Source organism: Malania oleifera, chromosome 13 (genome assembly GCF_029873635.1).
Source record: "Malania oleifera isolate guangnan ecotype guangnan chromosome 13, ASM2987363v1, whole genome shotgun sequence".
Classification (NCBI taxonomy): domain Eukaryota; kingdom Viridiplantae; phylum Streptophyta; class Magnoliopsida; order Santalales; family Ximeniaceae; genus Malania; species Malania oleifera.
This window is the reverse complement of record NC_080429.1, coordinates 82538765-82565601: the sequence shown is the minus strand read 5'-3', so window position 1 is coordinate 82565601 and position 26837 is coordinate 82538765. Positions and strand designations below refer to the sequence as shown.

General features: G+C 33.5%; 1 protein-coding gene across 1 annotated transcript; it reads right to left on the bottom strand.

Moving 5' to 3' along the window:
- Positions 1–13236: 13236 nt before the first annotated feature.
- Positions 13237–15868, bottom strand: LOC131146913 (UDP-arabinopyranose mutase 1). The gene is made up of 4 exons (XM_058096761.1): positions 15405–15868; positions 14177–14427; positions 13901–14069; positions 13237–13775 (listed from the first exon to the last, which is right to left on the bottom strand). Exons 1-4 carry the CDS (start codon positions 15720–15722, stop codon positions 13437–13439), a joined length of 1077 nt encoding a protein of 358 aa, XP_057952744.1. The 5' UTR covers positions 15723–15868; the 3' UTR covers positions 13237–13436.
- Positions 15869–26837: the final 10969 nt, after the last annotated feature.

The window sequence follows — 26837 nt, the reverse complement described above, 5'->3', positions numbered from 1 at the left end:
CAAAGCAAGTGGCTAGATGAGTACAAGAGGTAGGTTTTTGGCAATAGGATTGAAGAGATATGAAAGTATAAGGATTTTGGACAAAAATATTTTTAGAGAATTTTTCCTAATCTCAAAACCCTAATCACGTATCAAGCGAATATTTTATCAAATACAATCACGATAGATACTTAGGGTTTAAGCTTGTAAAAGATTTATCCAATGAAGTATGCAAGCTTTCAAGTCTTGCAATATAAATGCCGCCAAGACTAGCAAGCTAAAATCAAGATCTTTCCAATCAAATATTTATAAAATAAAATACTATGGGATAGATCAAATAAGTAAGAACTCTCAAAATGAATTTTTCAAAACGTATGTGTATGTGAGAGTATTTGCCAAAGGAATGATTTGTAAAAGTGTATTTAATAACCACAATAAATTCCCTTTAACCTTGCAGTTGATTTGCAAAAGATGGGAACAAGTAAAACCAACACTCAATCAAAAAGAATGTTTGCAAGAAAGTATGAGTGATAGTTTTCAAAGATATGAGCTTGGAATCAGAAGAATGTGGCAAAAGAGTGAAAAATCTAAGAGGAAAATTCCTTAATCACTTTTGCTAATTTATTGCTAATTAAGTCAAATGAAGTGATATATATAGGGACCCTTTTAATTTTGGCCATTGAGGACCTATTTGTCATTTTTGAAAAAGTTTAAATGAGGTTAATAAAAAATAACAGCGTTTTAACCTCGGTGAAATTTGCCAACCCGAGAGCACCGGTTGACCGAACTTAAGGTTCAATTGACTGAGTGGCTGGGTTCGGTTGACCGGGAGAAATTTGAACTAAAAGGATGGTCAACCGGACTTGCAAGGTTCAAGGGTGATTTTTCAAAATCACGCAGTTTGGTCGACTGGGTCAATTTGAACTACAAGGTTCGGCCGACCGGGCGGTTGGAAATTCCCACGTAGGGGTTCGATCAACTAGGGCGTTGCCTATATATTTCTGGTCAATCGATCAAGCAGTCAACTGGTTGACCTAGGGAGTTTAGTCGACTAGGGCTTGCCTATATACTTCTGGTTGATTGACCGAGCAGTCAATCTTGTTGACCCGATGGGGTTTGATTGACCGAAGATTTCTACATGTAGAAGTTCGGTCGACTGAACATGCCCTTTTTGTACATTTCGGTCTTTTTATTCTTATAAAGTTGCCCATATTCACATTATAATAAACACTAAGATTATGGGGGTCATTTTCATGCAATATTGTGGGTCATATGATCGATCTAAGGCTTTTGAGCATATACCCTAAAAATATGGCGTTGGTCGACCAATCCCTAAGGTCCATCTATGGTCTTGAGCTTATCTATCCTACCATGCAAGACATTAATTATTACAGACCCTTGAACTTAAATTATTAGAGACCTAATAATATCACAACAAATGATATATATATATATATATATATATATGCCGGGTCTTCATAATTCTTCAAGTTGCTGTATGCTATCAATGTGATCCAGTTAGTATGATCCTACACGCAAACTTGAAAGTCATCAAATACAAAGAGTATTTATTATTATCAAAACCAGAAATGACTTATAAGGTCAACATCAGGGTGTTCTGAAGAGCCTCAATATTCAAGAATTTGAATTGATGCATATGAATCTTTTGCGTTCCTTTACTAAGGATGGAGCTCAACTCCCCTAAGTGCATACTTAAGCATGCACTTTCATATAAGGATGATGATTAAATGTTTAGTTGACTTTCACACATCCTTTCAAGAACATTTTAGCATGCATTTTATCATTATCATCTTGGCACATGGTTTTAATTTGGGAAAATCCTAACGAAATTTCGGCAGCATGCTGACTATAAATTGAACATTTCCCAAACTTTCATGCACCAACACCTGATAGATTCAAGCAACAATTTTCATTTTTAAGCATGCAATAACCTATATCCACTACTAGTATGCAATTCACATCAACTGCATCCGCCATGCAAGAGACATTCTAAACTAAGCATGCAATCAGGTAGCAATCAACAAATGATACAAAAGATAAACTATCCATTATAAGATATACTCATTTAATGCATAATGAATAGTAGGAATTCAGTGCTTTTCATATGAAGGCATATGGACATAAAAGATAAAAATCATGAGAGCATTTAATGTGTGTATATATATATATATATATATATATATATATATATATTCACGAAGAGAAATGCTTCTCTTGAGTTATGCACTTATTCAATTTATGTCTTTTCTTAATTATCTACTTTCTTTAGCCAAGGTTATTAAGATTTTCAATGAATTTAGACTGGACATGAATGCTTTAGGCTTAGAGGACCAAAAGGTCACAATGAATATTTTTTTCATATTCATAAGCCTACAATGCCTCTTCTCTTATGAATTTCAATATGTAAAAGGCCCCAAGTTGGAATGGCTTTTGATTTAAATTGCATGTGCATAGGTCTACTTGAATTTTATACATTCGTCTAGATTGAAACCTAGGTGATCATATTAGTCATTCAACTCATTTCTAAGTATATAAAGCTCTAATGGGTTTGACTTGAAGTTTGAGAGCTTTACGTGAGCAGTGGATTAAATACTCTTAAGGATTAAAAGTTTCTGTTAAGTTCGAAGGGTATTCAATATTAGTGGACATGATTCAAGATATTTGCATGGAATAGAATGACTAAAAATTTATCAGGCTTTTAAGGCTCCAAGATGAGTTTAAAATCAAACGATGCTTAATATTTTTGATTCATTTCCTAAAGCTCGGTCTTATGCAATGGACACCAGTTACTTAACTTTGGATGTTTATCTTTAAGCATGAGTTAAGCATTTAGAATTATTTACCTGACAAAGATGTCATGTCCATTTTGAAGTGGATTTTCATTCAAGTATGCTATAGCCAATGTTTTCATATTTTATCCAATCATTACAATATGTGTGTGTGTGTGTGTGTGTGTGTGTGTGTGTGTGTGTGTGTGTGTGTGTGTGTGTGTGTGTTAAGTTTAAATTGGATATTTTATTTGAGATTGCATAATGGCTAGATTTTTAAATGTTCTTAGCATATAGTGAAAGTGTATAATGAATGCACATACTAAGATTGGAGAAGGTACTAACATAGTATTTTGATGCTCTTACAAAGTACCCCAAGTATAAGTTCTTTCTTTTCTTATTTTAAATCCCATTATAACCTATACCTTACATATCTAAGGTCATCTTTTGTGAACCCAACAACTTATTAAAGTTGTCCTTGCCTCTAGTGAACATAGAGATGATCTTCGCTTGGTCTTCTATTTTCTTTTCTAGATCTTGTAAGTCTTTGCAAATACTTTGTAATTTTATGAATTCATTGGACATTGTGTTTGCTTTACACTCAAGTTCTGAAATGAGAAGATCTTTTTTATTATCACTTGAAATTTGAGATCTTACAAAATTCAAATCATTTTCTAATTTTTCATTCTTATTTACTAACTATTTGATTTTTAAATCATTTTCCCTTTCAATAAGAACTTTTTATTCACATTCTTTCAAAGATGCCTCATACTTATTTTTCAAAGCAGTATATCTTTTGTTAGCTTTAACAAGTGACTTATGAATTCTAATATATTCAATTTGCAATTCTTCATAAGTAGGCATGCTCTCACTATCAGAACTATCACATGATTCAGTATTAAATGCATCATTCAAATCATCACATGAATCATTACCAGGATTATCTAATAACATAGGAGGAGACGGGTTTACTTCATTGTTGGTTAGAGCTATGAAGCACAGTTTACCTCCTTCAAGATTCGTAGAGCTTGAATCACAAGGAGTGATCGACTTTTCCTGCATAGTTACTCCATATCTCCTTTCAAGTTCCTCTTATATCTCCTTAGCACTGTTACATGACATAACCTTACAAAGAACATTAGAATCTAAAGCATGCAGCAAGGTGTTCAAGGCATCAAAATTTATTTGCACTAAGTTCCTATCATTATCATTCAACTCAAATTTAGATTTAGGAACATCAACACCATCAATGATTTTTATTGGAATACTATCTCCTTGTGTAATAACCTCCCAGAACCTCCAATTTAAAATTTTAACAAATATGATCATCCTAAATTTCCATATAGCGAAATTTTCACCACTAAATACTGGAGGGTTTGTGACTAACCTTCCTTCACATGAAAGGGATGCAACAACACGAGTCATCATGATCTTTTTACTAATTAACTGTTAAGTCTAAGTAATGAGGCTCTGATACCAATTGTTAGCTTTGGTGCAATCCCAAGAGGGGGATGAATTGGAGATTTAAAAATTTATCCTTACGTCAACCAGTCTAGTAGCAGTATTACACAACCTAAAGTCTGTTTATGCAATCATAAATAAAACATACATGTGCAGTAATATAAAGTGCAGAAAGAATAAATAGCACACGCGATATATTATCGAGGTTTGGCCAAAGTACCTACATCTTGGCCTTAGCTCACCAGCACAAGGATTCCACTATGGCTCACTTAACGGGTGGAGCGACATTGGTTACAATCAGGCCAATTAGCGGGGCTGACCTCAACCTAACCACACCTTACCAGGATTGTGCACCTACCTTTCCCAACCGGGTCTAAGCCCATCTGAGACTATTCCACAGGGTTAGTCTCCCTCTTTAGGCTTACGCCTGGAATACAACAAATGTATAAAAATTTATGTACACGAAAATGCTTCTTACACTAAGCAGGTATGTACTACAATACGTATAGTATACTCAATCAACCACACATCACATGAATTGTAAGATCGGTGATATGATTTTGTGCAAGCAAACACTCAGCAAAGTATAATCACAAATATGGTCAAAAGTGTCTTAACAAACTATTTCTTTGAAACAAGATATAACAAATCTCAATAATAGATTAGGGTTTCAAAGATACTGATCAAATATTCAAACTAACTCAAAATATTTTTCTCAATGAAATAAGCACAAGAGTTGTTTGAAAAATATAGCTTGTAAAATCCTTTGCACATAAAATTTATAACTATAGAAAATCTTGCAATAACAATGCTAAGATTCTCAAGTTAATGAGTTTTCCCAACACAAGATCCATCAAGTTAAATCTGAGGGAAACACTTTTGCTTAACTCTCAAAAATCAAACAATCAACAACAACAAAGATGAGAGTTTTAAGCAATGTAAAATAAAGCACTAGCACATTTAGGAAATTTCACAATGCTTAAATGATCAAGGAAATGAGTGAGTGAGAGTATTTGGAAGTAAAATAGGCTTTTTTAAATTTGAGAGGATTTTTCATTGATGATCTTACTAATCTCGTCATAATTTTCACAAATGAGCCCCTATATATAGAAGTAGGGCAAATTATAGCCCTTATTAAAATTGTTCTAAAATCATTTAACAAAATTAATCCTGTTTAGTCGTGCTTAACCGCGGTAAAAATAAAACAACCAAAGAGTTTTGGGTGTCCGATCCACTGTTCGGTCGCCCAAACAAACAGAGTTGAAAAAGTTATATTTGAAAGTTTGAGTGCCCGAGTGTATGTTCAGTTTGCTGAACCGAGGCAATTTCCAAAAGGTCCGTGATTTGATCGCCTATCCCTAAGTTTGGTAGCCCGAACTTGTCAATTCGGTCGCCCGAGGGTATTTTGAACGTAAGACTTCGGGCGCCCGTGTTGGTGGAAAAAGTTAGAATGGATGTTCGGTTGACTAAGGAAGATACTTTCATTTTTGTTCGGTTTTCCGAACTCAGGTCAACTTTTTGATTGATCCAACATTCGGTCGACCGAGGCAAAATACATTGCCAAGTTCGGACACCCGAAGTCACAAGCTTTTTCATATAAAGCCCAATTTCAAAACATAAGATTCCCCAAATAATATATGTGATAATGGGGACTTTCCTAAGTATTGTGCAAGGACCTAGGATCTTTCAAGGTATTTTGAGGACACTGAAAAAATCCAGTGTCGGTCGACTGATTCATAAGGTCTTTGTAAAGTCTTGAACTTATTAGTTCCTACATGCATGATATGCAGATTATTACAGACCTTCGATGATTATTATTACAAACTCGAATAAGGCATAATATAAATTACAATACAAGTAAACATTATGGGTTTTTAGTTTTCAAGTCTTCACATGCCACTATGTGATTTCATCAATATGAACCTGCACACAAACTTGACAGACATTTTATACTAGAGTATTTGTCATGATCAAAATGGGATATGACATATAAGGTCAAGAATATGTTACGCGTTTCATCGAATTCAGAGTGCCTCACAAGTGATTCTTGGATCTTAGATATCGGATGCTTTTATCCTAGAAAATGTTTTGACATCTACAGGTCAGTTTATACTAGTTGTATTTTTTTTTATATAGAAAATGATATTTCATACAAAATATTTGTTGTTGGAAATGTCAAAATCAAAATGTATAATGGTGTTGTAAGAATCATATCTAATGTAAAGCATGAATCAAGTCTAAGGAAGAATGATATTTCATTGGGAACTTTAGACAGTAGTGGATATTATTACGAGTCTGAATGTGGAGAAATGAAAGTATGTGAAGGTAACTTGATAGTAATGAAAAGGGAAAAAGTAGCGGGAAATATCGATGCACTGCAAGGTGTTACAGTTGTAGGTGGAGTTACAACTATTGAATCCTAGTCAAGTATCCTGTGGCATATGCAATTAAAGCATATAGGTGACTGCATATATTTAGATATTTGGGAACCAATGATGATAGCATGAGAGATAGACATGTATTTCGTATGTTTATCACGAAGAGCCTTGGTGTACTTCATGCAGTGGCTGAGGTGGAGAACCAGACCAGGAGAGAGATTCTCAAGTCAAACATTGGAGCTAAGTATGCTGGTTTCATTCAAGGAGTTTTTTTAGCAGGGCATATCACATGCAGGGCTTGCACGGTACTTCTTGGTGAAGTCAGTGAGTATGGCGCATTTCTCATGTGATCGATCGCCAAATGTAATACTAGATGGGAAAGTTGCAAGTGAATTGTGGGCAGGTTTTGTGGTAGACTACTCAGTTTTGAGTGGGTGTCTACTGGTGCACTATTCTAGTGATGGAGGATCTAGGCTTGGTGTTATGTCCAGACAGTACATCTCTGAGTTATAAGAAAGGTGGGTGCAAGCTAGGTGATCCTGTGGCAAACAAAGGGGTGATCAAGGACATTATTTTTGTCGTTAAAGTCATGGGGTAGCGTACTCAGGTAAAGGAATAGAAACAAATGTAAGAAAACTACAACAGCAGCAGCAATAGCAACAATCATGTTATTCAGGTGGAGTTAGGGACTCAAGGCAGAAATGTGGGGAGTTCCACTTCGAGTCAGCAGTATCATGGTATGAATGGGCATATGATGTAGGTGAAGCAACTAACTCAGGGCAAAGTTGACATTAGTCATATTGTAGGGAGTTTCAGCTTGGGAGACCAATAGGATCATGGTGGGCCCATGTGCACTATCAGACCACCATTCAAGTATAAATTGGTGAGGTTTCCAGTCGGGAATAGGGTGATAGTGATGTATGAAATGATGTATCTGTTGTATATTGAATGACATGTTATTGGCTAGAAATGTTTTAACTGAGGCTAATCAGTTGGGAACTTTGTTGAAATTTTTGACATATATGTGTTGGGTACAACCAAGATGGTTCTTGGTTTGATGATTCACATGGATATAGCTGCAAGGATATTGGTGTTATCTCAGGGTGACTTTGTGGATGGAACCGGAGGGAGACTTTGTTTGTCATCTTAGGAAGGTTTTGTGGAAAATCGTTTTGAAATGTCTACCGTTCGGTGCGCAAGGACAGGATGTTATGTCCGGGATATGTCAAAGGTCCTCCATGATTGTGTAATGGAGTGTTTCAACAGGAAACAGAGTGAACCATCAGTTGTTAGTTTTGTTGAAGACTATATAGGGGGCTTTAGTGATACAAGACTTGCAGCAACTTTTGTGTTTACTGTTGTGGGAAGGTCTTATTGGAAGCCTAGGGTGAGGTCTTCGGGTGTTGAATCTACAACTGTATCGGAGTTAATGGTAAAAGCTAGAGCTACCATCGGCATGTTCAAGCGGCATTGGTTGGACTTGGTGCATGTCTCCAAGTACTAGAAGGGAGACAGTCCCAACCGAGTGTTCCGAGTTCAAGGTGGAGCAGTTAGATATGTTTTTCGGGTTCTCCTAAGGGGTGTATAATCACCAAGGTGGAGATTGTTTTTTATGGTGTGGCTTTTATACTTCGTGGGGGCTTATCAACAAAGGAAGAAAAACATAAAGGGGAAGCACAACAGGAACTCATCGACAAGTGCCCTGTGCTCATCGACAAATAGATACCGAGAGCCATAAAATCTCATAGCAGAAGACTCGTCGATTATAGGATAGAATAGTCGACAAGTGGGCTTCTTTGACTTTTCAATGAATCCCTTATACTCGTCGACGAGTGCGCCTGGGCTGCAAGAAATTATTTGAATTTTGAATTTGAACAATGTAACGGTTGGGGATTCAGGGGGAAATCTCTTAGGGCTTGTTATATATGTTTTTCTGAGCATATTTTGACATGTAAGAGAGTAAGAAAGAGGTGAGAGAAGGAAAGAAGATCATTAAGTGTGTATCTTTGATTTTCATAGTGAAATCTCTTGCGATTGCTCTCGTGGATGTAGGCTTTGTCGAACCATGTAATTCTTGGTGTCGTTGCTCTTATCTTTACTCTCTTTATATTGCTATGGTTATGGATATATTATGTATTCAACATTTACATTGTTGCAAGTATGTATGCGTGATTCTTTATACAATATTTATTCCATTGTGCATTATTGGAAGAGACCCTTATTTCATAACAACAATTATAATAGAAATTTAAAGCTTATTTTGTCATGAAAAAAACATGATTTGTTGACTAAAAATGGATTTGATTGTGTGTGTGTGTGTGTGTATTAGAGATATTAATATTAGAGACTATTTTCTATCATATTTGTCAATATAATCATTCTTAATCTGTACCGACCTGCTTAATTAACTGGGTATTTACTCTTTTTCTTTTTTAAAAAAATATTATAATATTCTACATGCTCTGATACCATGTTGTGGGTAAACCCAACCAAAACCTAAGCAGCAAGAAGTGGAAATCATGTAACATAACCACAAATCATTACACATAATACCAGAGTTCTAAAATGTTTTCCAATATATACAAATATAACTGTATTCCCAAAATATCCTCAACTGGTGAGGGCTATACAAAAACGTTCCTAAAAATGATACTCACTCTCTGTCAGGGCACTACTGAAGCCCTTCTATTTGCGAGCCTAATCTGCTCGCCTACCTGGATCACCTGAAAAATATATCAACACTAGGATGGGCCAACGTTCAGTAAGAGAAAATATGCTATTACTAGTGTGTGGCAAATGAGTTTCTACATATCATGAAATCTGTTTCATATAAACATGAATAACTGAGTACAAAAATACAGTACAAATAATAAAACACACCACCTCTTTTCCCTATTACTTAACATATCAGTATTATCGTTATAATTCAAAATACTTCTAGTATATATAGTAGGATCCCTGTTTTTGTAAATCAATACGTAAGTAATAGTAACTGAAACTATTCCCTGTGGCTATCTATGTCATGACATGCCCCTCATGATGAGGTTGTGCGGCTCGTAGGCTGGATTTACCCTGGCTGGCCAACCAAGAATAAACCACTGAACTCCGTCAATCGACCTGCCCTCCTCAACCCATATCTGGATGGGGAGCCTAACCTCTTCTAGGGCCTAGGTGGTCGACCATACCACATATATCTGAATAGGTGGTTGCACTCATAAAGTAACATAGTATCTATAGCAACGGTACCGTGCTCTATAGCTGCAAGTCCAACAGGGTCTGATATCATATAATATATTTCTATATACATGTCTATCTGATTTACCATGATTCTGAAGTACTGAAATAACCATGATACTGCATAACGTACTGAAATCTAAATAATCATAATATGGAACTGCATATTCGTAATACTGGAATTCGTGTTATCATGGTATTAAAATTTATAAGATCATGGTACTGAAATATCGTAAAATCATGGTATTGAAATTCGTATAATCATGGTACTGAAATGCGTATAATCATAATACTGAAATTCGTAAAATCATGAAACTAAATTCATAAACATATCCCCGTACCATATACATAATCATAAGTCACACCATACTAAAATACATAATTTTCGTAAATAAATAAACTGCATAATATTCAGAACTTTCCTAGCATAGCATATTTTTCCCTTACTGTACTCTAGCCTGATACCCACAGGGCCTCCTACAAAACACCCTGAAACCAATATTTTCCAGAATAAACATCAGTATTTTTCCGTCTATAACATTTTCTCTAACTGCCACAAGGCCAAAAGGAAACTAAAAGTCCTTACCCTGAATTTGGGATGATTTCTAACTTTGATTTCCCGACGATCCGCTCTGGTAGATGCATAGAGAACTCCGTCAAGAGCGTCTTGGTAGCTTCGGATCGTCGATCCAGCGACTGGTGGGGCCGAAAATGAAGAGAGAAGGGAGAGAGTGTCATAGGAGAGAGAGAGAGAGAGAGAGAGAGCGGCGAGAGAATGAATAAAAATCTCGTCTTTCCACTATTTATACAGCCCGGCTCGTTGATGAGACACGTCACCTCGTCGACGACTTTTTCATTAAATTCGTCGACGAAACCCTGTGTTCGTCAACGAAATTCAGGTTATCCCAAAATCCCTCTCAATATTTTCTCGTCGACGAAGCCCTGTTTTCGTCGACGAAATTCTGAAGGCCTTCGTCGACGAAACCCTGTGTTCGTCGACGAAGTTTGGCAATTTCCTATATTTTTTATTATTTAATATTATCTCCAAAATGTAATGTCGTCGACGAACGCGGAGTCTACGACCTCCTTCTGTTTCAGTATCTATTTTCTCTCTCTCTTATTATTATTAACATGCTATTATTCGGGTCACTACATAATCTTTCTTAGAACTCTTGATTTACCAATATTCTTTCAAAGAGAGAAAATATCAAAAATATTGTTTCGTAACTTAATAATATGCCTTGACCTTATGTTTGGAAGCTGCCTTGGATTCGAATTTATATGGATTTAGATAAAATGTAATATAAAATTATATTAAATTTTATTGAAATTCAAGATCCCAAATCCATGCTCTAAAGTCAACTACTATTGTAAATATTTCCTTGTGAGGAATTTCCTTCTTGTATTCAAAGTTAGTTGGTGTTCTTGCAGTTATTAAAGCAAGAGGTATATTAGTTTTCGTTCCTCTTTAAAAAGTAAAGGATTTGTATGTTCCATTGGTAATACTAGAACCTCAAGATGGTTGAGGTCTTGAGATAGTGGATGTGAGCTTGTGACAATCAAACCAATATAAGAAAGTCTATATCTCTCTTCTGGACTCTTTTTAATTGTTTTTCGTATATATGTATTTCCATTTGATTTGTTTTAAATTCTAAATCAAACACTTAATTTTTAATTAGACTCTATTCACTCGTCCCCCTCTTGGTTGCCTTTGGAACATAACATTTACAACTGAAGATTGCCTTCGGAAAATAACATCTACAGTGAAGGTTGAATCTTAAGAAACTTTCGTGATAATTTTGTAGGGGAATTTGTGAATGTAAACAAGCTACTAAATCATCTGAAACAGTTGAGCTCTTCTCAATTTTGTTTCATTTTTCATTTGATTGAATTTATGTGTGCTTAATTGTTTCATTCACAATGTCAACATTTTCATTTTGAAATGGCACATGCTAATTCAAAAGAATATAAGATATGGATATCGAGTCCTACTTGACTTTATATAAAATATTTTTGTTGTTTTAAGTAAAGATAAAAAAGAGATGCATCACTTAAGTAGCGGAGAAAATTAATTACACATACAAAAAATATGAGGAACAAAAGTTATTGTCATAGCTTGGCAACTATCCTACAAACTTGAACAACTCTCACTCTAGAGAATGAAATGAATTTCTCTCACCCTCTCATTTACATGGAATGGAGAAAAGGAAAAGAAAAACATAAGAGAAGCATGAAGGAAAAAAGAAATAAAAAAATAATAACCACCATGTTTCTCATTTAGATCAAAAAAAAAAAGTGAGAAATTAATAGAAAGTTTTCTTTAAAAATCAAAGAATTTTTTTATTAAAATATAACCTATAAAGGATGTAATGTTTGACTCCTACTACGCCTAATTCTTAAGTCTTGTTTGAAATTTTGACAATATAAGAGAAATGAAAGAAAAACATAATGGAGTTCAATTTTTCATATTTTATTATAAAAGAAAATTGAAAATGAAAATAAAAAGCATATCAATTCAATAAATAAAATTTTAATTTTATACACCATTTACATTTAATTTTTTAAAATTTTTAATCATATTAAAATAAATTTTTATTTTTGATAATATTTAATCTAAAGAAAAAAATATAATAAAAAATAAATTTCCTTATCATTTTCCTTTTCTTTACTTTCCTTCGTTCAAATAGACCAAAGGAGAAAATATAATTTATAACGTTGCCTCCACCCTGACACCCTCTCTCTAAGCCCTATTAAACTCCAATATTGTGAGAGAAAGAAACAAAAAAATAAAAAGAAAGATTTCGGTTTTTCTCCACTGATGACAAAGAACAGTGAAAAAAAATACTAATACAATATAAAATAAATAATTTTTTTTTATACGCAACGAACACTTCATTTTTTAAAACTTTCAAATTATATTAAAACAATTTTTAGTTTTTATTATTGCTTGATGTTTCTTACTTTTTTTAAAAAAATATGTTAAAATAAATATTCATTTTAATACTGTTTGATGCAAAGAGAAACAAAATAATTTTATTTTCATTCTCTTTCCTTGGATAAAACTATTAACATTTTCTCTTTTGTCCTACCAAAAAGATTTAATAATAATAATAATAAATAAATAAAGATTTCTTCCCACACTTTTGAAGATACTGCAGTTTCATTCATTAGAAGCACAAGGCAGACACCAACAGCTTACCTACTTTACACAGCAGATGCTTCCTTTTCACCCTCTTTCTCCTTAATGGGCTGCAGGCTGTCCTCTCTGCATTGCACAACATAAAAAATATAACCAGCAACCAGCCAAAAAGATTATCAGAAGACAACAAAACAAAATTGAACATTTAACCACTGAAATTTCTTGCCGCCAAATCAAATAGCCGACGCTTAACCTGTACTATATGAAAACTCAATCCATAATCTTTTATTGTTCCGAACTCGTACAGTAAGACAATAAATGAGAAACTCGTGGCCTCAGAACTGAAACATAAATAATCCAAGCTCTAACCAAAAAGCTAGGGCTAAAAAGATTTAAAATACTACTGCTAATACTATCAAGGGAGGATATTTTAACTTGCTAAACAAAATTTTTTTTCTATTTTGCAGCACCATTGGGTAGTTCAGCACTTCCTCCTGATGGGTTGAGCTCATCCCATGCTTCAATCCATGTGACCATGGCATCTGCCAGTTTGATGAAGTACTCATCAACCTTCCCAAGTTTTTCCCTGACTTTCTTGGAGAGTTCAATGTAGCATTTCTGAACGGTGGTGCAGTCCTTTGGAAGATTAATGGACTGGAAGAAAGGGATCAGCTCCTCTTGCCAGTAGATACCCTTGTACTCTTTCTTGAGGTTCACGAATGGGTTGCTTGCTTTGCTGTGCCAGATGTAGGGCAGACCAGTCTTCACTCCCAAACCTAAATGGTCACAAATCACCTGCACTCATTGAATCGAAGGCTTTAAACGTTAGTTACAAAGAGATAAGGAGCAGTTTCCCTGCTAATGCGGATCTTGAACTTCAGGAAGAGCAAACAAATGCAGAATGGTAAAATCAAAGATACCTTGGTGCACCAACCAGCCCACATATCGTCATAGCGCCCAATTGGCTGACCATCACCCATGAGCCCGAAGTACATTGCAGGACCAATTAGGTCTCGGTTGAAACCCAGATTCATACCACACATAGGAAAGAGGGTTCCCTTTGGTACTGTCAAAACTGCATCCACGTACCTGACAAAGACAATTGCAAGGGGATTTAAGGCTTCAGATAGGTGACCACATGATGGGCATAAAAAATAAATCTAATTGTACTCGAGAATCTGAAAATGCTTTCGTACCTGGTATTTCTCTCACGAGGCTTGACAAGCTGGGTAGGTGCATCATAATCCGGGATGTTGAGCCAAAGACCGTGAGAAACAGCTGTTGGGGCACCCTCCCGGAGACTAAATGGGTACCCACGGACGAAATCTGCACCCTCTCGGAATGGATCGTACAGGGTGTTGAAGAAGAATGGGGTGGATGGTGTCAGAAGGTTCTTAATGTGCTGCTCAAGTGCATTAATGCTCTTTCCAGATAAATCCTTAGCAACCTGCAAATCAGTGAGAATTTAATGCAAAATATTAGTTTTCAATCATAAAATGAACATGACAGAATCAAACAGCCTAAGACTCCATAAACACATACTGCAACCTGGAAAACAATCATATAAGTAAAAAAAAGCTAGATCTGATCTATAGTTCAGGTTAGTTGCTAAATCGATTCCAGTAAATAAGTTAAATTAAAGGCCAACATCGCAGTCCAGTTTAAAACAAAATTTTAAAGTCATAGTTTTAGAACATATATTTTCAAAATATTTCAAATACAGTAGAGAACTTGGAATGAGTTTTGCAGTAGAACAAATTGGCAGAGGCCATAAACATCCTCACACTCATTTTGGACGAAAATATCTACTTTATACAGGCATAAGTGGAAAGAACCAAGTCAACCAACCCACACTTCTAAATCACTATCAGATTCGAGAACACGACAATGCTATGTTAACAACAATGCTTATCTTTAATTTTTGTTCTCTAACCAAAAGCCGCAACAGATCTATTCTCTGGTGAGTTAGAATTTCAAAAAGTAATTGCTTTGGCGCAAATCTGTTTGCGCAAATATTAAATCAGCTACAAGTCTTAACCAACCCATTTTCTGAAACAACAAACAAATCAATCTTCAAATGAATTATTTAAAAAAAGAAAAACAATGAGTACTGCAAATCAATCTCATGTTAAGGATCAAAGCAAAAAGGCATCGCATAAATAACAAAAACTGAAATACAAAGAAATTAAACAAAAAAGAACGAATCAGATCCAAATTCATCTCATCCGCCAAAATAAAGGGGCATCCAACAAATTTGAGATGTCCTAACCAAAACCTATTCCTCAACAAATCAAAAACCACAAAACCCAACAATGCTGAAACCAAAATGTGCTCAGATCCAAACTCCTCCGCCCAAATTGAAACCCCACAAGCAAAAACCCAAGTAATGAAACGAGAGAGGCGAAATTAAAAGGGAAAACTCACGAAGCAGTCATCGTCAATGGTGAAGATGTACTTCTTCTTGGAGATCATGTAGCCGAAGCAGCGGCAGGCGGAGTCCTTGAAGGAGATGCAGGAGGACTTGGGACCGAGAATGCGGTTGATGTCGTTGCGGTTGTAGAGCTCGTAGTCAAAGCCGTCGGGGACCTTGATGGTCCTGGAAGGGTCGCCGTCTTGGACAATAATAAGGTGGTAGGGTTGGAGGAACGGCCTCCACATCTCCAAGAAGTCAAGGTTCCGAATCGTCGGAATCACTATGTCCAGTTCATCTTTCAGCAGAGGCGTCGCCGGAGTCCCAGCCATCGGAGAGAGAGACGCAGATCGGAGAAACAGGGGTAGAGAATTTGGGGTAGGGAGGGAGGGAGAGGAAGAGGGCAGTGGTGGACTTGTGTTGGGATACGAATATGAAGGCCCCCAAAACTCTCAATCGGGTGCGTCACACGCGCCAGCGAATGTTGGACAGCGTGGAAGGAACTCGTAGACAGCACCACAATCCGCGGGAACACGTGCGAAGTGTGCTGTGGCACGTGTTCTTTTTTTGTGTTTTTTTTTCTAAGGAATGGAATTGATTTTTTTTTTTGGGAAAACAGTTTTAATTTTCATTTTTTCAACTTTTAAAATAATTACAAAAAATATTTTTATTTTTTATTTTTTAATTTGTATAAAAAATTGGAAAACATCTTTATTATTTTTTAGATTTTCTATATGAATTTTAAAAATTAGCAAAAATATAATTTTAAATTATTTTAGAATTTAAAATAGAAAATAGAAACTATTTTACCAAAGTAAACGGATTTTTTTATTTTCTGCAATATTAAAATTGAAAATATTTGTGCCAAGATTTTAGATATTTTTCATTAATACGTGTATGTGCGAAAATATTATAAACTATAATTTAAAGATATATAAAAAATAAGTTATAAATGTAATTTTTTTACCATTTCTTATTTTTGTTAAGGGTTAATTTTACTAATTATTTTTTTAAATAAATCACTAAAATATGATTTTATCATGGTATCCAATAATTGCATGACTTTGAGAGACTTGGAGTTGTAGTGAACATAATTTGGTTAAAATCGAATTAACCGAATTAATTGAGTAAATTTGGTAGGCTCGGTTCAGTTAAAATTTTATTTAATTCGATTTTGTTTTTATTTTCGTTGAATTTTGGTTTTTGATTTTATGTTCAGTTTTTTGATTCGGTTAATTTGGTTAACTAAATCCAGTTAACTAAATCAACCGAATTGTATAAATTAGAAATAAATAATTATATATATTATATATTTGAATATTTTATATATTATATATATGCTAAAAATTTAATAATTTTTATATTATATATATATATTAAAATTTCAATTTAAATTTTTAATCTTCACGCACAACTAGAGATGAACATCGGTTGATTTGGTGAATTCGGTTAATTAATCAAATTAATTAAATAATTTTGATTAAAAATTCTTATTAATCGAACTGAACAAAATTTTATAAATATTGTTTATATTTTATATATATATATATATATATATATTAAAATATTAAATTGATTAACTAAAATTCAGTTTGGTCTGTTTTGAGTTTGGTTAAATATGAAATTTTGTTCAGTTCAATTAATAAGAATTTTGAATCAAAATTGTTTTATTAATTTGGTTAATTAATCAAATTCACCAAATCAACCGATGTTCATCTCTAGTTATGCATGAAGATTAAAAATTTAAATTGACTACTTTAGGAAAGTTTCTAAACAAAATTCACATGTAATTAATCTATGCAATAGCCTAAACAAGATTCTAAGATTATTTTTCACAATTATTTTTTTATTTTAAAATTTTAAAATGTAAAACTAGGGTTTTAAGGCTAAAGAAAATCTCTTATTTTCGTGTGAAGGAGTTGTCATGAAAAAAAAAAATCTCAAGTATTTAGTTAAAAATTAAGAAAAATCAAGCACTGATGCATAAGGTCAAATATTTATTTATTGATTTTATTTTTTATTTTATTTGTTTTTCTCACTTTCCTTACATCTTATTTGAAATTTAGTAAATATCAAGGAAATGAATGAAAAATATCAAAAAATCTATATTTTCATATTTTGTTATCAAGGAAAGTGAAAAATAAAATATAAAAATATTAAACCTATGATTAGAATTTTGATTTTACACATAATTAATATTTAGTTTTTTTTCCTAACTTTGATCATATTAAGAATAAACTTTTATTTTCTATAATATTTAATAGAAAAAAAATAAGGAAAAATGAATTTTCTTCTTATTTTCCTTTCGTTTCTTTTTCTCAAATAAAATCCTTAATACAAACAAACCTTTTATGACCAAATATGGAAAAATGAATTCCTCTCTTTTTTTCCTTTCCTAAGGGTTTGTTTGGATCAAAGATTTTACTTGGGCAAAGAAAAGGAAACGAAAAAGATGATAAAACTCTTTTTTTTTCATTTTATTTTCCACCTATATTAAATAATATTGAAAATGAAAATTTATTTTGATATGATTTAAATATGAAAATGTCAAACATTAATGATGTATAGAATCAAAATATTGTTCATAGATTTGGTGTATTTTTTATTTTCTTTTACATTTTTTTGGTAACCAAACATAAAGATATATATTTTTTAATATTTTCCTTTCCTTTCTTTAGTGTTTTCCGAGTTCCAAACGGAGTATAATATTTTTCAAGGTTCAAACAAAAAGTTAATGCTCAAGTTAGTTAAAGAAAATAATCTTAGAAAAGTGTGTGTGTGTGTGTGTGTGTCTATATATATATATATAGACACATACACACACACACACACACACATTTCTAAGATTATTTTCTTTAACTAACTTGAGCATTAACTTTTTGTTTGAGCATTAATCTTAGAAATGTGTGTGTGTGTGTATGTGTCTATATATATATATATATATATATATATATAATTAGAAGTTCATTAAGAGGTCAAATTCAGAATCCATTTGAATCAAAGATTTTAGTTGAGAAAAGTAAAGAAAAGGGAAAAAAATCATCTTTCACTATATTTTTTCTCGATACCAAATGCTACTAAAAATAAAATTTGTTCTAATATAGTTAAGAATTAAGAAAAATCAAGAATTAATGATGCGAAAGATCGAATATTTATTCATTGATCTAGTTTTTTTCTTTATTTTTTTTTTCACTTTTCTTAGGTCTTATTTGGGACTCAGAAAATACTAAGGAAATGAATGGAAAGTATCAAAAAATTTATATTTTCATGTTTGGGTTATCAAGGAAAGTGAGAAATAAAATACTAAAATATCAAATCTATGCATAAAATTTTGATTTTACACATAATTAACATTTAATTTTTTTTAATTTTGGTCATATTAAAAATAAACTTTCATTTTTATAGCATTTGATATAGAAAAAAATATATAAATAAAAATGAGTTTTCCTTTTATTCTCCTTTCATTTCTTTTTCCCAAACAAAATTTTTAATCTAAACAATTCTTTTATGACCAAACATGAAAAAATGAATTCCTTATCTTTTTTATACTTTCCCTAAGGGTTTATTTGGATCAAGGATTTTTCTTAAACCAAATGAAAGGAAAGGAAAAAGATGATAAAACTCATTTTTCATTGTATTTTCTTTCTCTATTAAATGCTATTGAAAATGAAAATTGTTTTTATATGATTTAAAATGAAAAAGTCAAACATTAATGATGTATAGAACCAAAATATTATTCATACATTTGGTGCATCTTTTGTTTTCTTTTTCATTTTTCTTGATAACCAAATATAAAAATGTAAATTCCTTAATATTTTTCCTTTCCTTTCTTTAGTGTTTTTTGAATTCCAAACAGAGTCTAATACTTTTCAAGCATCAAGCAAAAAGTTAATGTGTAAGTTAAAGAAAATAATTTTAGAAAAGTGTGTGTGTGTGTGTACATATACATATACATATACATATATATATATATATATATATATATATTTCTTAATAATTAGAAGTTCATTAAGAGGTCAGATTCAGAACCCATTTGGATCAAGGATTTTAGACGAGGAAAGTAAAGCAAAGGAAAATTTAAAAAAAAAAAAAACTCATCTTTCACTACATATTTTCTTGATACCAAATACTACTAAAAATAAAATTTATTCTACTATAGTTAAGAATTAAGAAAAATCAAGGATTAATTATCTGTAAGATCGAATATTTATTCATTGATTTGGTTTTTTTTTTTTTCTCACTTTCCTTAAGTCTTATTTGGAAATCAAAAAATATTAAGAAAAAGAAATGAAAATATATAAAAAAAAAAATCTATATTTTTATGTCTAGTTATCAAAAAAAGTGAAAAAGAAAATAAAAAATAATCAAATCTATGAACAAATTTTTGATTATACACATTGCTAATATTTAGTTTTTCCTAATTTTTAGTCATATTAAATTAAGCTTTCATTTTTTATAGTATTTAATAGAGAATAAATATATAAGAAAAATTGAGTTTTCTTCTTATTTTCCTCTCCTTCTCCCAAGCAAAATTCTCAATCCAAACGGACCCTTAATGACCAAACATGAAAATAAGAATTCTTTTTTTCTCTTTCCCTAACATTTTTCGAGTTCTAAGTGCAGTGTTAATGCTCAAGTTAGTTAAAGAAAATAAATTTTGAAAAGTATATATATATATTTCTTGTTTATTAGAAGGTGTTATTAACAAGAATAATATTGACTTTTAATATTTTTTCAAACGAAATGATAAACTTTTTGCTTCTTTCTTCTTCTTCTTCTTCTTCTTCTTCTTCTTGATTTTTTTTTTTTTTACGAATTTCCACTTTGCATAGTGAAAATTAAAGGACCGAGTTGTTACTTACAACATGAAAATAAATAAAATAAATTGTGACTAGTATTTTTACAATGTTAATAATGTTTCTTTCTTTTAATATATATAAATAAATAAAAATAATCTTTCTCTAATGACTATCTCTAGGTGCAGACCTTTTTCTTAAAAATTAATTTTTAAATAATTATATTATTACTGTAATTTTTAATTATTAAAATCATATAAAGCTATAGCTTGCATGGCTATTTTGAGAATTGAAAATATGGAAATTAATTACTAAAAATAATTATTTTAAACTAATTACCAAAATCAGGAGGAATTTCGTGGCACGTGCGGAGGGGGACGCGGGAGGCACGGGCGAAGAGGTCCAACAAGGGGGCGGTGTCGGAGGAGTCACGGCGCGACCACCTCTTCAAAGTAGCCGCTAGTTTAGGCTTTTTCCATTTGGACTCCTATAGAGATTTGCGTCTTTTTGGTGCGTGCGCGGCTGCATCATCTTTCACTGGCCGTACGCCCTTGACCCTACACGTGGCTCGCCGACAACCTACGTGCGCAATCTCCTCCGCAGATCACAACTCTCTTCGGATTCCGGATCCCGTCGGTTGGGCCCACGCCCCGTTGTCGGTCTTCCATCATTGTGGACGGGACGCAAGTGTCGGTCTTAGTTTAAAAAAACAAAAAATAATAATTTTGCGGTAATCCGACGGTCTGGATTTAATCAATAGTAGGCCGTGCATTTCTTGGTTACCAAATTTGCTTTTGTTTTTTTTTCATATATATGTAGAAACTAGATCTGTTCATCGATTCTCAAATTAATTACATTTAATAATTTTAAATGTAAGCATATAATTATTTTTAATGAACAGAAAAAGTAAATATCAATAGAAAATTTTGATTATCATATAATGTTGCAATTAAGAAATATTTATGATTTATGTTTAGTTACTATTAATTACTTTCAATTATGTGCTACATTTTTAATTAACAATATTGGTAATTACTTTTAATTACTTTGAAATGTTATTGCATTTAATTTCAACACATAATTAATGTTAATATTGAAAAAATAATATTTGAAATGTTAATTAAAATGTTATTTTATTGCTGGTAAGAGAATGTTTAAAATTTTCATTAATGACTATTTGGTTAATTAGAAAATATTAAACCACTATGAATAATGTCAAAACTTACAATAAAATTACAAATCAATGATTATATGTGAACTCTAGGTGTACATGAACCTTGGAACCTAATGGTAAATCTATGATCTTTGAGCATTCAATCATATCATGTATGATATACAAATTATTATAAACCAAATTTAAATGCAATTTACGAAAAAAATACAAATGTCTTCAACTCTTGCCCTTCGTATTGTCATGTCATACACTAGGTGATAGTGACTTTTAATTCCTCATGGCTTCCAATGTATTCTTACCAACTGTGCATGCTAAATGATAATCATGTTCACATACTTAATGCACAGGTAAGATACTTTGTATTTGTCATAACCAAAATGGGATATGATTCAAAAAGTCAACAATAATCTTTCATGTTTGGTTGCTCTCCATTGTTTCCTCCTACCCATTGCTCACCGCACAAACTATTTCTCATCCACGCCCATTAGGGCTTTGAAATTTTGTACTGTTGTGTTGAAATGGTGCGTAAAGGTGCAAAAAAATCAGAGAGGACTCCCTAAAGGATCCAAATTTGAAGATGGACCTAATGGCTGCCCTAAACCTCAACAAAGACAATGGAGGAAATACTGATATTTGGGACCACAGGAGACTAGTATAAATCTTTTCTGAGGTTGATAGATTATTGAATCTACCTTCACTTATTCAACTTGAGATGAGTGGAATGAAAGAAAATTCGATAATGGAAGCAATATCGCAAGAGAAGATAGGAGTTTTAGGACTTGCAACTCTACAAGAAGAGGAGGCTGAAAGTGAGCCATGTCCTGTAAAGAATAAGGTTGAAGAGGCAGAGAACTTGTAGAGACCCAAATAATTAGTGTAATTTAATAATAGGAGGAGGAGAGGGAAAAGGAATTAAAGAAGGAAATTATGCAGGGTTTCGTCCACGAACACAGGGGATTCGTCGATGAGAACACATAAGGGGCTCATCGATGGGGACGTGTCTCGTCAACGAGAAGATACCGAGAGGATGTTTCGCAATTCTAAATTTTGTCGACAAGAGGTGAGCATTCATCGACGAATTTCCTTCTTGACCTTGTTAACGAAGTGACATGACTCGTCGACGAAGGTCAGTGTATAAATAAGCCTAAACTTTATTTTTTGGCCGAAACTTACGCACAAAACTCTCTCTCTCTCTCTCTCTCTCTCTCTCTCTCTCTCTCTTTTGTTTGTCTCTCCTTCCTTCTCTCTAAGATTTCAGGCCAGATTCTCTCCGGTTTGATGATCTAAAACCACCACGACACTCTTGGAAAAGTTCTATACAAATCTATTGGAGTGGATTGTCGATGGGGCTACCTTGGAATTTATCCCAAATTCAAGGTAAGATTTTTTATTCAGAATTTGGGTTTTTCATAGTTATAGGAAATGTTGTACACAGAAAAATACTGAAGTTTAGTTCTGAGAGATGTTATTTTCAGGGTGTTGAACGAGGAACCCTAGGTGTGCAGGACTAAAATTTCATAGCGGCTTTTTTAGTTGTCAGGTAAGGGAATAAACTAAAGTAATAATTTTTCATGAAAATTATTATTAAATTATTAGCAGATTTATGTTCAGAAAGCATGTATTATATATGAGTATTTTTTAGTAAATGCATATTTGGGAAAACACTATTGTAACACTGGAATGTATGTTTTTAGTATAAAATGCCAGAAAATATGATTTCAGAGTAGAATGTATAATTTTATTCAACATTGTGTGGCATGAATATTATTTTATACAAATTGTATCATGTTAAGGTAATTTTACAAATAAAGTATATTTCAGTGATTTTCAGGAATTATGAAATAATGCAGTACATTATGATTTTAGAATACATGATACATAATATATTTATTTTAGATTAATATGTATGAAATGTTCGGCGCAAGGTCATGATTGATAGTCGGCGCAAAACCATGTATTATGTATGATTTTGGCACAAAGCTGCAGATATGAAAGTAATCGATGCAAAGCCGCATTTATTTATGTTATTACAAAAAATGTTATCAATCTATTTACGTTAAATGGTATATTATCATGTATTATATGTTATCAGAACCCGGATGATAGTTTAGTTCAGTTCAGGAGCATGATACCATAGCTATACAGTTTAGATTATTACAATTCAGACTTGTGCTAATCGCCCCTACAAGTAGAAGGGTTGGGAGATGGATAATCGATGTGACTTTCAATGTAGAGTTATAAACGTCCACCTGGCAGTTCGGACTAGGGTGTGGCGGGCCCATCGTACTTACAGACATTTTTGACTTAGTAGTGGTCGGCCAACCATTGTTGGGTCCCACCTTCGGGCTGCACCTGTCATGGGGGGTAATATATGATATCAACTAGCTATACATCCTGGGTAAATTTTAGTATTATTAGTTATATCAGACAATTCATGAACAATATGATTTATGAGAATTATAAAATTATATGCTTACTCAGCTATGTTATGATCAATGTTTTCGAGTATATGAAATGTATTGTATATCTGCTATGAAATTAAATATTCATGTTATCACATAATTGTATTTAGTTTATTTTCCCTTACTAAGAGGTGTCTCACCCCAACTTAAATAATTTTCAAGAAACCCCAAAAGACCGGCTGATCGAGACCACCATTGAGTTAGTTGTGCTACCCCGCTAGGAAGGTAAGTTTTGAACTAGTATCAGAAGATTTTGTTATGGGATCCTAGATATATTTTTGGATGTTTTGGGGATTGTATCTAAACACGGTATTATTATGGATTGTAGTTAACTTTGGTATTATGCATTATAAGGCTTAGTGAATGTAATTTATTTTACTGCAGCTTAGGTTTCTGCTATGTATGATGGGTGTGTCCCCGTTACCCATGGGTTTAGGTTGACTATATTATATGTGATTTATTATGTAGTAAGTAAAGCAGGTTGTTACAGAACTCTCCTACTTCTAAAACCCTATTATAGGAAGACACAAAAGAGGAGCCAAAGACTGATGAGGGTGAAGAATATGTTCGAATAGGTATGTCTCAAATCAGGCTCAAACAAATTTCAAAAAATATTGCAAAGAATAAGCAAAAAGAACAGGAGGGTAGAACATTTATGAGGAATAACTAGGAAGCGCCATGGGTTAGTCTCTTCATGAACAAAAGACAAAGGCAAAGTTGTGGTACTATACCTTCTTTTGAATTTGATGGCACATGAGCACATGTTCCAGCTACACATATGGATGTTCTTGAAGGAAGGTGGAGTAACTGCCTAGTTGGATACTTTATTTGGTAAATAACCAGGTAAGATAGCCCTTCAAGATGTTGTTAATGCCTGGAATGTGAAAATGGAAGTCATTCATCATGGGAGCAGATCGATCATTTTCAAGTTTTGCAAGGAAGATTACTTGAGCCAAGTCTTGAAAAGAGGACCTTATATGGCTTATGGTAAACCCCTACTTTTGAAAAAGATGCCTAAACTATTTCAATTTGATAAGAATAAGTTGAGTACATTACCAATTTTGATACAAACTAAAATCTTACTACTGGAGCTATGGACATCGAATGCACTAGGTAGAATCTATTCAGAGGTGGGTTGCCCTCTCTATGCATACAAGATGACTACCAATAGAGAAGACTTACTTATGCTAGAATCTTGGTGGAGGTGGATATGGTGAAGGAAATAAAACGCAATGTAACAATTTGGTTGCCTAATGAGAAGGTGATATCTCAGGAAGTCCTTTATGAAAAGCTCCCTAAGTACTACAATTTCTATAAAACTCTATGGCACTCTGAAGATGGTTGTAAAGCCAAGCAAGCTAAGGAGAACTCAAAACCAACACAGACTATTGATGTTGAGATTCCAAACCATATAAAGTTAGATGGATGTGTGAAGAGTGTAGAGGGAGCGGAAGGTATAAAAAAGAATGACAATGATATGGCTCACGATGAAGATCCTAAGGTTCCTATTATGCCAAAATCATAAAAATCAGGTGAGGACAAAATGAAGCCTAAAATAGAGAAAGATAGAGGAAAATTAGTTGCTTCTACTCCTACTGGTATAAAGGGGGTGGGAAGGGAGTAATTCAAATGACAGAAGCTGATGATGTACAATCAAGGCCTAAGTCTATCATAGGTTTGAGTATTTCCAGAATTACAGAAGGAGAAATAGGCAGAGGCAAGGCTATAGTTGAGGGTGCAGATGGTTTCATCCAAGTGAGAAGTAAGAAGAAGATTAAGGAGTTTAGAGTTCTTAAACCAAATGAAAGGAAAGGGGGTCATGGCCCCCTACCCAATCCATGAAGATAGCCTCCTAGGTTATTATTATTATTACACTTCCATGCATATTATTTTCTAGGGCGCTACACATAACCTGTAGCAGGATTTGTGTCAATTTGGTGTATCTTGTCAAGGGCCTTGGCTCCTCTTGGGAGACTTTAACAATGTTCTTTTAGGGGAGGAGAAGAGGAATGTGATTCCAGTTAAAGCCTATGAGACTAATCACATGATGGAATGCTTTATTGAATCTGGACTCTCAGACTTGAAGTCTTCAGGCTGCTTACTCACTTGGACTAATGGCAGGGTCAGGAGCAAACTGGATAGAGTGTTGATTAACACAATGTGGGGTCAAACTAATTTTAATGCACATGCTCACTTCCTGCTTCTTGGCCACCTCTTTGATCATTCCCCTTGTATTGTGTCACTACTTGGGAAGGATTGTAAAAGAAGAGGTCCTTTCAAATTCTTTAATATGTGGACTCAACATGATAAGTTTCAGGTTGTTGTTAGAGACGGATAGCACACCTAAATCTAGGATAGCAAACAACTCAAACTCGTGAAGAAGCTGAAATCAATGAAGAGGACTTTGAGAATTCTAAACTCAAGACACTTTCCCCATATTACTGAGAGAGCTAAAAGAGCTAGCTCAGAATTATTGGAGGCTCAGCAGATGCTTCATGATCAACCCAAATGAGAACCTTCAAAGGGTAGTGTTAGAAAAAAAGGATGCAACCATATTGGATGAGGCTAACAGATCTTTCCTTGCTCAATTGGACAAAAATGACTACTTAAAAAGCTGTGATAGAGGTACCTCCTTCTTCCACTCCTTGATGAAGAGGCATATGTCAAGGAACCACATCACAACAATCACCAAGAGAAATGGAGAAGCACTACCTCTCAGAGTCAGGTAGCAAATGAGTTCCTTGATTTTTACAAAGAGTTTTTGGGAACTAAAAAGGATTAAAGCTCTGTTCCTCGAGTTATTGAAAATGGGAAGATTCTCAGTGAAAATCAGTCTAACTAGATGTTCATGGAAGTCACTGAGAATGAAATTAAGAAGGCCCTGATCAGCATAGGTGAGGATAAATCACTTGGACCTAATGGATATTCCCCGGGATTTTCAAGAAGTCTTGGGATACAATGGGGAAGGATTTCACTCAAGCAATTAAGGAGTTCTTTGTGAGGGGCAAGCTATCA